The sequence below is a fragment of the Sinocyclocheilus grahami genome, unplaced genomic scaffold (assembly GCF_001515645.1).
Source record: "Sinocyclocheilus grahami isolate Dianchi unplaced genomic scaffold, SAMN03320097.WGS_v1.1 scaffold336.1, whole genome shotgun sequence".
Lineage (NCBI taxonomy): Eukaryota > Metazoa > Chordata > Actinopteri > Cypriniformes > Cyprinidae > Sinocyclocheilus > Sinocyclocheilus grahami.
This window is the reverse complement of record NW_015505515.1, coordinates 406,630-419,442: the sequence shown is the minus strand read 5'-3', so window position 1 is coordinate 419,442 and position 12,813 is coordinate 406,630. Positions and strand designations below refer to the sequence as shown.

The 12,813-nt window shown below is 35.9% G+C and overlaps 1 protein-coding gene across 1 annotated transcript in view; it reads left to right on the top strand.

The window, feature by feature from the left end:
- Positions 1–12,813, top strand: part of dock8 (dedicator of cytokinesis 8) — a 36,319-nt gene that overhangs the window by 9,027 nt on the left and 14,479 nt on the right. Inside the window, exons 11-31 of the mRNA XM_016295414.1 lie at positions 1,787–1,834; positions 2,244–2,286; positions 2,426–2,588; positions 3,310–3,427; positions 4,005–4,075; positions 4,167–4,311; positions 4,533–4,634; positions 4,801–4,896; positions 6,106–6,340; positions 6,496–6,660; positions 6,814–6,986; positions 7,888–7,980; positions 8,067–8,162; positions 8,253–8,402; positions 8,562–8,675; positions 9,632–9,787; positions 9,888–10,024; positions 10,118–10,281; positions 10,459–10,610; positions 11,322–11,504; positions 11,655–11,781. Coding sequence (XP_016150900.1) covers positions 1,787–1,834; positions 2,244–2,286; positions 2,426–2,588; positions 3,310–3,427; positions 4,005–4,075; positions 4,167–4,311; positions 4,533–4,634; positions 4,801–4,896; positions 6,106–6,340; positions 6,496–6,660; positions 6,814–6,986; positions 7,888–7,980; positions 8,067–8,162; positions 8,253–8,402; positions 8,562–8,675; positions 9,632–9,787; positions 9,888–10,024; positions 10,118–10,281; positions 10,459–10,610; positions 11,322–11,504; positions 11,655–11,781 — 2,731 coding nt within the window. The remainder of the gene's footprint in view (positions 1–1,786; positions 1,835–2,243; positions 2,287–2,425; positions 2,589–3,309; positions 3,428–4,004; positions 4,076–4,166; positions 4,312–4,532; positions 4,635–4,800; positions 4,897–6,105; positions 6,341–6,495; positions 6,661–6,813; positions 6,987–7,887; positions 7,981–8,066; positions 8,163–8,252; positions 8,403–8,561; positions 8,676–9,631; positions 9,788–9,887; positions 10,025–10,117; positions 10,282–10,458; positions 10,611–11,321; positions 11,505–11,654; positions 11,782–12,813) is intronic.

Here is a 12,813-nt window from a genome sequence, read left to right as displayed (position 1 = left end):
CTTGTCATATATATATATATATATATATATATATATATATATACACACACATATAAAATAGGCTATATTACATATTGTAATATTATATGTCACATAACCTGCTTTTTGGAATACCCCCCAGGTTTTCTAAACCTGGAGTTTCTTATGGTCTCCTCCCATTTTAAAGCATAAGCGATGTTTAAATACCTCATTCATTCATTCACGCTGCAAAATGCTTTTCTTACTGAGTATTTTTGTCTTATTTCAAGTACAAATATCAAAAAATTCTTACGTTAAGATGCAATTTCTGTAGATGAAAAAGGATATAAGCTTTATTTAGTCTTGTAGACTCTTTCTGAGAATTTTTTCCTGGGCACAAATCCGTCAAAGAGGAGTATCACTGGACTGTAGGTCAGTGTTGTAGAAATCGGTTTAAATGAGGCTAATCTGATAAATGATGTTCACTTGATAACATCTTGCTGCAACCTCTGGAAGTAACCCAATAATTAGAATTTCCTTTAGGTTTTCCAGTGTGGTTGGATGCATTGATGACATGCATATTCTCATCATCGCACCTTCTGAAAATGAAGCAGATTACTGTATTGAATGGAAGGATGCCAGATGGAGGGGTAGTACGAGATATATTCTGTAACCACCACCATAGCTGTTAAATAAACACAAATTATTTACAATTTATTTGGTAATCTTTATTTTCTACAAACACAAAAGCAACAGCTATTGTTTTCCTTTTGGATTTAGAAATTCTTCTACTTGACCATCTCCTCTTCATCTGTCAGTGGTGCTGGTGCAGGTTCTCCCCCCATTTTGCGAGCCTCTGCCTTCTTGCTGTTGACTGAGTACAAGTCCGTTGTTAATTTCATTACTCTAATTAAGAAATGTAACAGGTTTGATTAGAGAATATTCAATAAGCCTATGTGAAAAGAGCGTTAAACTGTGGGGAAAAAGCTGCCGCGCATTGAAATGATACTGAATGATATTTAATATGTCAAATGTTTGTAAAGTCATGTAGCCTACACCCGTGAAACTTTTATGCTTAAAGCTTTACCTTGATTGAATTGTGTTTTTATAATTCATTTTTAGATGCTGCTACGGTCTTTTTCTTTTCTTTTTTTTTTGCCGTGGGATACCATGAGAATTACATTTAGTAAATTAATTTACAGTTTTTACCTCTGATATTATAACAGTGATTAAGAATTAAAGTTATTTATTGACTCGGAAGAATGCGGAGGGCTTTTTGTCTGTGCTGTTGCCATGGTGAATCATAATTTCGGAGGTCTATTGATCATGACTTCTCATAGTCGTGGTGCACGCTCTAAACTCGGAGTCAACCTACTCAAGAGTCGACTGAACTAACACAATTGAACTTTTCTGAAACCAAAAATTCAGAGTTTCCCATCTCAGGGTAAGTCAACTCAGAGTTGGTTGAACCTCCTTATTGAAACGGGCCCCAGGAACATGTATTAAGAAACTAAATGGGATGAAAGGGTTAATTTTAGAAGTTGTATATTTTAGAACAGTGCTTTCCTGTCCTAAAAATCCAATCTTATTGAGTTAGCACTGTGAAAAATAAGTTCACCTTGAGTGCATTATTCCATTCTTCACATTCTCCAGATTAACTGGTGCCTGCGTTCTTCAGCTAGCTCTAATATCACACTGCATTCTTGTAATATTCTTCCTCTAAACTGAAGAATTATTCTGGTGTTCTCCATAAAATCTTCCAGACACGTATGATTTGAAAAAATGTCATTTTTGAATTGAGCTGACCATTTATCATGTGTGCTGGCAGGAAGGAGAGCGTCTGAGTGACGAAGACCTGTTCAAGTTTCTGGCGGACATCATCCTTATTGAAACGGGCCCCAGGAACATGTATTAAGAAACTAAATGGGATGAAAGGGTTAATTTTAGAAGTTGTATATTTTAGAACAGTGCTTTCCTGTCCTAAAAATCCAATCTTATTGAGTTAGCACTGTGAAAAATAAGTTCACCTTGAGTGCATTATTCCATTCTTCACATTCTCCAGATTAACTGGTGCCTGCGTTCTTCAGCTAGCTCTAATATCACACTGCATTCTTGTAATATTCTTCCTCTAAACTGAAGAATTATTCTGGTGTTCTCCATAAAATCTTCCAGACACGTATGATTTGAAAAAATGTCATTTTTGAATTGAGCTGACCATTTATCATGTGTGCTGGCAGGAAGGAGAGCGTCTGAGTGACGAAGACCTGTTCAAGTTTCTGGCGGACATCAAGAGGTCGTCCGGTCAGCGACGTGTTAAGATCATACCTGGTGAGGAGATGTTCTAACTGTGCCATTTGTCCGTTCAGTTTTAACAGTAGTGAACTGGTGATTAAAGACATTTATTTATAAGAATCAAACTTTGGCATGTAACTCATCTTGCACCATTTGTGTATGTGTTGTTTGAAAGGTTTTCTGAGACTGGAAGTGTCTCCAGTGCCGGAGACGGTTCCTGGGTGTTTGTGCCCAGAACTGATTCCAGTGAAGCCAGTTTCTGAGAAAAATCCACGGGCGGTTAAAGAAGTGCTGGAGTTCCCTTCCAGTGAAGTCTATGTGCCTCACAATATATACCGGTAATTCCTCTCTATCTCTCTCACACAGACACACACACACACATGTTGGTTTTTATGGTTTATGGGGACTCTCCATAGGCGTAATGGTTTTTATACTGTACAAACATGCAAATATACACACGCACGAGTTGTCAGGCTGAGATCTAGCTGAAATGGGATGCAGTGATTAATCAGTAACCTTAAAAAAATCTTAGTTCTGAGTAATAAGGTTTATCAGAATTTGGAGTGCAGAACTTTGGTTGATATTAGTCACTCATTTACTATGAACAAATAGTTGGAATAACTGTGCAGGACAGTGTTGCCAGGTGTCATAAGAAGAATAATCAATCAGGTCTTACAAATCAAGCCTAAAATAAGAAACTTGCTTTACCTAGAAAACACCCTGTGATCAGAGGGATATGAGGGTGTGTTTATAGATGATGGAAAAAGTAGAATTGCTAAATTCACTTGAATAATTCTAGGATAAACTTGCATTAAAACTGCTATATGGAAGTAAGCCAGGAAAAACAAAAGCAACATCCCATATTTATGACAGACTTGTAACATGGCAACACTGGTGCAACTAGCGTCTTCCTTGTTGTCAGTGTTGAACTGTAAGCGGTCTGCGCCATCTAGTGGCCAGTTAATGTTTTTACACACAATTGTGGATTTCAAATGGAATAATTATTTTGTCTGCAAATAACTTTAGAGTTTATTTCCTTTTATGTTAATCATGTTACAGGAACCTGGTGTATGTGTATCCTCTGAGGTTGAATCTTACTAACCGTTTGACTTCAGCCAGAAACATTACGGTTAAAATCCAGTTCATGAGTGGTGAGGATCCTAGCTGTGCCATGCCTGTGAGTGCAAAACCATATTCATATTTATTTATAGATGTCAAAAATGTATTACCATTGCATTTATATTCTAATATTCACAACAACAATAATAATAATATTAAATATTGTTCTATAACTTTATGATATAATAGGAATATATTAGAAATCAGGTTAGCTGGTAGACTGAAGTCTTTTTTTTAATGTTTGTAAAAATATAAATTTCATATTCGATTACTGTCATTCTACCGGTGTGCAAGGTTTACAAAGCTTTAAAGAAAATATGATGTAACTATATTATGCAAACTAAATTATATAATAATAATAATGTGAAATTAATAATAATAATAATAATTTATTGTTATTGTTGTTGTTGTTATTATTTTATTGTATGATTCCAAGTTCATTGTGAATAGATGACATACAGAATATATGAACCTTACACTTTTAAGTGACAGACCATTAAATCATAAGCCAGAATTTCATAACTGTGATTGTGTAATCACTATAGTGTAGATTTAAAAATTTATGTTTTATTTATTTTTGCCCTTATTCAAAAACTGATCTCACTCACCTTCTCCTCTGCACTGTCCCAATAAAGGTAATCTTTGGAAAATCAAGCGGCCCTGAGTTTCTTCAAGAGGTCTACACTCCAGTCACATACCACAACAGGTAAACGTGCTCTCTTACAACAATTTTAGTGATCAATATATCAAGCAAATGTAAGGGTGGTTTGAGAGCGCTGTTTCCATCTCCTCCACAGGTCTCCTGATTTCTATGACGAGATAAAGATCCATCTTCCAGCCCGTTTAACAGAGAAACATCACTTACTGTTCACCTTTTACCATATCAGCTGCCAGCAGAAACAGAACCAGACTGGAAGTCTGGAGACTCTCATTGGATATTCAGTGAGTTACTGTACAGATTGTTTGTGTGTGTGTGTACTTGTTTATGCTACATTGTGGGGACCAAATGTCCCTAAAAGGATAGTAAAACATGACATCTTTGACATAGTCAAAGATTATATACCCAGGGTTATAACGGTGGTGGAAGGTCGAACCAAGACTCCAGCAATGTTAACATTGTCCACACAGAAATGAGTGTCATGACTTCACTTCCTTCCCTGCAGTGGTTACCCTTGCTGAACAATGACAGGCTGCAGACTGGGCAGCAGTGTCTGCCAATCATTCTGGACAAACTTCCTGTGAACTATTCCCTGCATTCCCCAGAGGTACAGTCAACCATTTCACATCTGCCTTTTTTGGATGCCAATCATTTCATTTCGGAACCTTGCATTGATGTCTCGTTTGGGCACATATTCAATGATTCTTCTGTGGCTTTGTGTATTCATTTGTTTGAAAAGAGTGTATATTCTGTAACTTTGGGTATGCCTTCAGAAACTGCCAGCTCAGGTACCTCCTGTTAAGTGGTTGGAGAATCATAAGGGACTGTTCAACCTTGAGCTACAAGCTGTGTCCTCAGTCCAAACACAGGTGCGAAACACTCTCAGAACTCACTTCCCAGCTGGAAAGTCCAACTTATGTAGTTTTTTGAATGCTGGTGTGCTGATGCTTCCAGCATCGCTTTTTAACTAGGTTAACTAGCAAGATCGCAAGGTCAATCAGTGTCACGTGAAAGACCATGCTGGTTGGCCATAAGCTAAACAAAAACCAGACTGAGCCCTTCTTTTCAACAGGATTTTAAGTATTAAAATTACATTTACATTTACGTTTGTCATTTAATAGAGGCTTTTATCCAAAGTGACTTACAAATGAGGACAATAGAAGCAGTCAAAGCCAACAAAAGAGCAATAATATGTAAGTGCTATGACAAGTCTTGGTTAGCCTAACACAGTTAACGTAGCAAGGTTTTTAAAAATAAATAATAGGAAAACAAGCAGGTAGAATACAAAAAGAATAGCTAGTGTTAGAAGGTCTTTTTTGTTTTTAAATAAAAATAAAACAAGTAGATAGAATAGACAACGAAGGCTAGTGTTAGAGGTTAGCATTAGAATAGAGCATAGATAAAATAGAATTAGAATAGAAAGTGCTAGAGTTAGAGGGTTAAATGAAAAATGTTAAAATGTTATTAAAGTGTTAAAATATCAACTAGTGTGAAAAATACTAATCTGAATGAAATTGACCAACCTCATATAAAATGACCGGAATAAGAATGTACTGAATTATTAGATTAAAAACTAGATGAAAATAAAGAAATTTAGAAATGTTGCCTTGGCAACTAACTGAAGTTTAAGTACTAAATTAATTTAAATATATATATTTTTAAACTAATCAAAAGCTCAAAAAGTCGTCAAAAGCTAAAATTAAAATAAAAACTGAAAATAGAAAAATAAATGTATTATTAAATATGAAGTATTGAGAGTATTAAGAAAATATAAAAATATGAATAAATATTTGAATTATATGTATACAGTATGTATATAGCATTTCTTTTATTTTTTTAATAAAGTTTAATTAATGTGTATGTATACAGTATTTTATTTTTTATGAAGTATTTAGTTAATAGTTTTTATATTATATTACATTATCATTATCAGAAACCTATTATAAAGTAAATTAAATACCAGTTTCTATAGGTGACATTTCAAACATTTTTACTAATATTATGCCGTGAAAATATATTTCAGAAGTATTCATTAAACGAAATGGCTGTTGTTCACAAATCCGTTTATTCAATCACAGGACAGTCACCTGGAGCGTTTCTGTACTCTGTGTCACGCCCTGGAGGGCAAGACCATATTCCCTATTCGAGTGGGAGATGAGAAGATTTCTGAAAACATGTTTGAGCACGAGCTGAAGCTCAGCATCATCTCGCTGTCATCCTCCAGGCTGGAGCCGCTGGTGCTGTTTCTCCATCAGGTCCTCGACAAGCTCTTCCGTCTCATCATGCAGCCCATGGTCATCGCCGGACAGACTGGTGCGTTTCAGATAGGAGGAGCTTTAGCTTTTGTATTGCACTCACTGGAAAGACAAAAAACTCATTAGATGTACTGATTTTTGCATACTGTGTAGGCCAGTATGCGTTCAGGATTGTTAGCTGGCTTTACAGAGCTTTAATCTTGTTTTGTGCAGCAAATCTGGCCCAGATTGCATTTGAGTCAGTGGTGTCGGTTGTCAACAGTCTTCACAACAGTCAGGAGCTGGCAAAGGACCATCAGGGCAGAAACTGTCTCCTAGCAACATACTTGTACTTTGTGTTCCGCTTGCCAGACACACAACATGAAATCCACACCTCAGGTACAGTAGGCCTGTGACATCATCTTGACCGCCAATAATGTAATTCTTCACCAATCCAAAACAATCCATTTTTTCGTGTGGAACAGAGTTTTTAGTGGCTTTGGGACTTACTCTGTTGTTGTCTGTCACTGAGCTGAGGCTTATGTTCACCAGGCACAGGAGGTCTGATGGCTCACCCGGAGAGCCGATACAGCACTCTGACTCGTGCCACGGCCACCACGGTCGGCTTCATGCTGCTTCAGTCACGCATTCGTTCCAGCAGCAACCCTGATATACCAGCACCGCAGAGCCCAGAGGACGCAGAGGTCAATAACATTCTAGGAAAGGTACAGATACACAAATGCAATATCAAACTTGTGCTGGACAAAAATTCATGAGCTGGAATTTGAATGGCCACAGAATGATAGGAAGAGGAATATACTGAATTACAATTCAGTGAAATTTCATTTCATTTATTAAAGATTTAAGAATGATATTATATTATATTAATATACTGAAATTGATATTTCATTTTGTAAGAAAAAATGATGAGGAAGATCTTGATGAAGAATAACTTTTATTGCAGTCAGAATGAATCCTGACAATCCTGAGCTCAAACATTTTATACTGTATTATGTTCATCTTACCGCTATTATATTAATATACTGAAATTTTTATTTAATTTCTATATAGAATTCATATATATAAATTCATATAAAAGAGTAATGTTAAGTATTTTTTAGTATTGTTTATAAATCTTTTATAGTATTTATTTATAATTTAGTCATTTTATTAGTATTTTATCTATTTTCATTTATTTACAGTCTTTTTTGTACTTCAGCTTACAATTATTTTATTTCAGTTTGCAGTTTTTCCATTTAATATTTATTTTATTTCAGCTTATTTCAGGAATGTATGAATACACAAATGCAATATCATACTTAAATGTTTCTAGGTGTTTAGCATATATAAAGAATAATATTAAGTCTTACTGTTTAAATGCTATTATAGTATTTATTAATCATTAAAGAAATTTGCTTAAAATTCATATTTTATATTTATATTTTATTACAGATTTTCAACAAAAAAAAAGTTTTAGTTAACAATAACAACACAATTTCTTAAATTAAAATTGAAATAAAATTAACAAAATTAAAAACGTATTCTTAGTTCTATTTGGAATGGTGTAGTCTTTTTTACATGCACATATACACTTTTTCTTATTGTTCCCACATTTTTGGTTTCCAGCAGGGTTTAAATCTTCCTGGCAGTCGCATCTCAGCAGCTGGAAACGTCTCTAATACTTCACAAAGCTCAAGCACACGGCCCACAAACAGAAAGGTTGACTTGCCACTTCATTACCTAAGATGTCTGTCATTTCAGCAGAGGTTGTGTTTCTTAATAAGCAAATCCGTCTGTCTTTGTAGTTGTTCCATGAGGAGCTGGCTCTTCAGATGGTGGTCAGCACTGGAGTCTGCAGAGAGAACGTCTACAAATACGCCTGGTTCTTCTTTGAACTTCTTGTAAGATGGTTGTGATTGAATATTTTCACATATAAGATGTTGTTTATGAGGTTTTTTTAGATTCTCATTGTCCATACATACACACTCCAGGTGAAGAGCATGAGCCAGCATGTGTCTCAGCTGGATAAGAAGGCAGTCTCTCGTAGGAATCGGTTTTCGGATCGTTTCAAAGATGACATCACCACCATTGTCAACGTGGTAACTGCTGAGATTGGAAACATTTTAGTAAAACAACAAAAGGTGATTGAATCCAGCTGAACAGATCCTAATCTAATCCAAGAATTGTTTGGTAAATCAGTAAACATGGAGCACATGAGACAAACAAGAGGTTAGATCTTCTGGAGGAATGTTATTTGTCAGTGCTAATGAGAAGAGATGCGTGTGTTTATTTGTCTTCAGGAGCTAGAGCAGGCAGAGAAGGTTAACATCAGCCTGGCTTTCTTCCTGTATGACCTGATGTCTTTGATGGACCGAGGCTTTGTGTTTCAGCTGGTGAAGAATTACTGCAACCAGGTACTGCAGCTCATCTCGTATACTAATGATTATCTTAATAGAAAGAAATCATTCACAACTAATCGGTTCAGTGAACATCACAAGTAAAGCAGAGTAATATTTTAGTGTGAATGCAGTCAAATATTTGGATAAAATAAATAAATGAATAAATAAAACAATATATTTTATTAACTAAATTTGGTAGGTATTTGCACAAGAAAAAAATGCCACCTTGAGGTGGCCTAACAATTATTCCATGACCATGAATGTCTCTTATGATATTCTTGTATTGAGATATGACTGTATATTCAATTAAAAAAAACGTACAATTAAAAAACATTTAAAACATATACACACACACACTGCCATTCAAAAGTTTGGGATCAGTAAGATTTTTAATGGAGTCTCTTATGCTCATTAAGGCTGTATTTATTTGATCAAAAATATGAAAAAAATCTAATATTGACTTCCTATTTTAATATACTTTAATTTATTTATGTGACGCAGTGCTGAATTTTCAGCATCATTACTCCAGTTTTCAGTGTCACATGATACTTCAGAAATTCGAATATGCTGATTTATTATCAGTGTTGACACTGATGCAGTGTTGTGCTGCTTAATATTTTTTTGGGACCTGTGATACTTTTTTTACTATCACTTTTATTCATTTAACAAATCCTTGGTGAATAAAAGTATTAATTTCTTTAATAAAAAGGAAGAAAAAACCTGCATCACCTTGATTGAGCACTACTTATTAATATTTTTACTATTAATATTTAACTAATTAATTAGATATCTATTCTATACATGTATTTATTTATAATAAACCGATATATAGTGAACAGGATAAGACTAAAACCTGCACCACCCGCATGAGTGCCATATTAAGAACATGTGTGTAAACGACTGCACCTTGGCTCAGGCAGAACTAAAAATATTATTAAATCTCTCTCTGTCTCTCTCTTTCTCTGTCTCAGATGGCAGCAAAGAGCGTGAGCATGTCGACTTTGATCAGTATGAGGTTGGAGTTTTTGAGGGTCCTGTGCAGTCATGAGCATTACCTCAACCTGAGCCTGTTCTTCAGCAGCCCTGCTTCTGCGCCCGCCTCCCCATCACCCTCCACCTCCTCACAGGTCAGTGAAGAAACATCATCTGCTGTGTTGTGTCTCATCTAACACTCACACTATTTGGCAACAACGAGTATTGCGATAAAACCTTTGTCTCTGTCACTAGACCTCCAGCTTGTGCAGTTTTCAGGACCATAAGATCGCAGCCATGTTTGATCTGTCACAAGACTTTAAGCAGCGGCATTACTTGACCGGACTGCTGCTGACCGAACTCAGCACTGCACTGGACATGGAGTCAGAGGGGTTAGTCACATTTAATGTGTGCCACTAAAGTGTTTAGTGAATTTTTCACGAGTGCGTTTACCAAACGTTATTAATTAATGTGTGTATACATAGGGGGAGAGTACAACAAAAGGCCATCAATGCCACATACAGCTTATTGTGCGCTCACGATCTGGACCAGCGCTGCTCGAGGCCAGAGGTCAAGGCTAAGATTGCTGCTCTCTACCTCCCTCTAGTGGGCATCATCATTGACTCCATCAATTACCTTGACTTCACAGGTACTGCCTTACACAAGTCACATTGTTAATCTCAGTTAGACTTGATAGTTGCTTTTAGCCAGTGGGCCAAAATGCTGGATTATGGCTCTCTGGTGGTGCATGATGGTAGTTTGAAATGGATGGTGCTTTTCAGATCTGTGGTTTAGATGTGTGAGTGAGTATATGTTGTCTTCACAGTATCTGACTCGCGTGGCGGTAAAGGCAAGTCCGGTGGGCCTGAGGAAGATCCTGACAGCATCACCCCCATCAATCAATCTGTTGCATTGGCAATCGCTGGAAATCCTTTCAACACTTTAGCGAGAAATGCACTGGTCTCTATGGCCTCTGTGGTATAAATAGTTTTTAAATAACATAATTTTTTTATAACATTATATATGATATGATATGATATGATATGATATGATTATATTATATTATAATATATTAAAATTATTAATAACATAATTGACATGCGAAATAAATAAACACTAAATATTTAAATAATTTTACTGTATAAGAAGAAAGTCTGTGGAGTGGTCAGTGCTATTTTAGTATTGTTTATATGCTATTATAATGTTTATTAATATTTCAAAATAGCTTTTATTTTAAATAATGAGTGTTCAGTTTCATTTCTGTTTAAAATGTAATAATTTTTGGTGCTTTTGTCTTTTTTTTATATTTCTATGTAGCTTAAAATTATTTGTATTTCAGTTATAGTTTTAGCAGTTTTAGTACTTTTAAGAAAAATAAGACATTTTGCCTTAGCAACTGAATGAAAAAAATATTTTAGGTTAATTTCCACTTTAATTCAATAAAGGAAAGTAATTTAATAATTTAATAGTTTCAGTTTTAGTTTTAGTTTCTGTTAACAACAACAACACTGGGAGTGAGATGAGAGTATAGAGTTTAGCATACAATATATTTGACTGCAATTGACCAATCATAATCAGGTATTCCGGAGAGCCTTGTAATATGTATGGATATTTGCCTATTCATCTGATATATTCCAAAGAAACAGTAATTCTCATTTGAATATTCTTTGACGATGTCTTTTTGTTCAGACAGGGAAAACTAGCAACATGTTGACAGCAGAGACCAGTCGCAATCTGCTCATGTGTTTCCTGTGGATTATCAAGAATGCAGATCAGAATCTGATCCAACGCTGGACTGTGGACGTGCCTTCATCTCAGCTGAGCCGTCTGCTGGAGCTCCTCGCCATCTGCATCTCCTGCTTTGAGTACAGGGTAAAAACACATCAGTCACTGCTGCATCACTCAGTGACCTTCAAGAAGTGCTTAGTCACAGTGACAGGATGTACTTTGATTTGGACAGGAAGACGTCTTCTGGATGTCATTAGAAGATTTTCATGTGGTGTATTGTGTGTGTGTGTGTAGGGGAAGCAGAGTTCTGATAAGGTGAGCACACAGGCCCTGCAGAAGTCTCAGCAGGCTAAGGCGCGTCTGGAGGAGGCTCTGCTGGGAGGAATCGGAGCCAGAGGAGAAATGATGAAAAGGGTGGGAGGTGAGCTGCATCTCATGTTTTACTTCCTATCTTAGCCTTTAAAGGGTCATGAAAGCCCAGACTACTTTTTCTGAGATTTTAGCAGAGGTGTTTGTGTTGCACATCATAGAAGACAATGTTAGCATCCGATAATTTTAACTGTTGGAGAAAACTGGTTAATTTTAAGCTTTTTAGCCTTTTTTTTTTTTTTTTTAATTTACATCGTGTTGACGTCACAATTTGTGACGTGGCAATACATCAATGACGCATCGGTGTCTATTAAATTATTCATGAGACTGCGTGTTCTTATCCTATAAGAAGACGCTTTGCTTAATTATTCACAACAGCATGTGTTGATTTGCTATGACAGACGCTTCAGACTGTGAGATGACATCGCGCACATTAACTGAGAGAAACATTCATGGATCGAAAGAAGGAGAGCGTTTGTTTTTGCTTTGTAATTAAGAGTTCGGCACAAACGCGATTCATTCACTTGGCGAGCATAAAACCGTTTTTACAGCTCCGTGACACAACCCATTCATATATATGTTTTCGATGCAGAGTGCAAATGACTGTGCATTTATTTGTGTTTGTAACTCAATGGGAGCGAAATGAAACTGTCTGAACGCTAAGCTGTGTGTGTTGTCTGTCTCCCCTCTTCCCCCTCCTCCGCTTCGCTGCGCACCACGCCCACTTTTTTAGCATTTTTTAAAACTGTGGTGAGAACTAACTAGTGCTGAAACGGGGGGTTTCATGACCCTTAAAAGGAATTGTTCACCCAAAAATGGAAATTCTGTCATCATTTACTTTCTTTCTTCCATGGAATACAATGGGTAGATTATAAAAGATTATATTTTCATTGGACTAAAAAAAATCACCAAAATAAATCACATTAAAAAAGTGTATTTATTGTAATATATTACTTTAAATAAATGAATGAATACACACACACACGCAGACACACACACACACACACACACACACACACACACATATATATATATATATATATATACATATATATACAGTGCTGTGGAAAAAAAATCCCCCCCC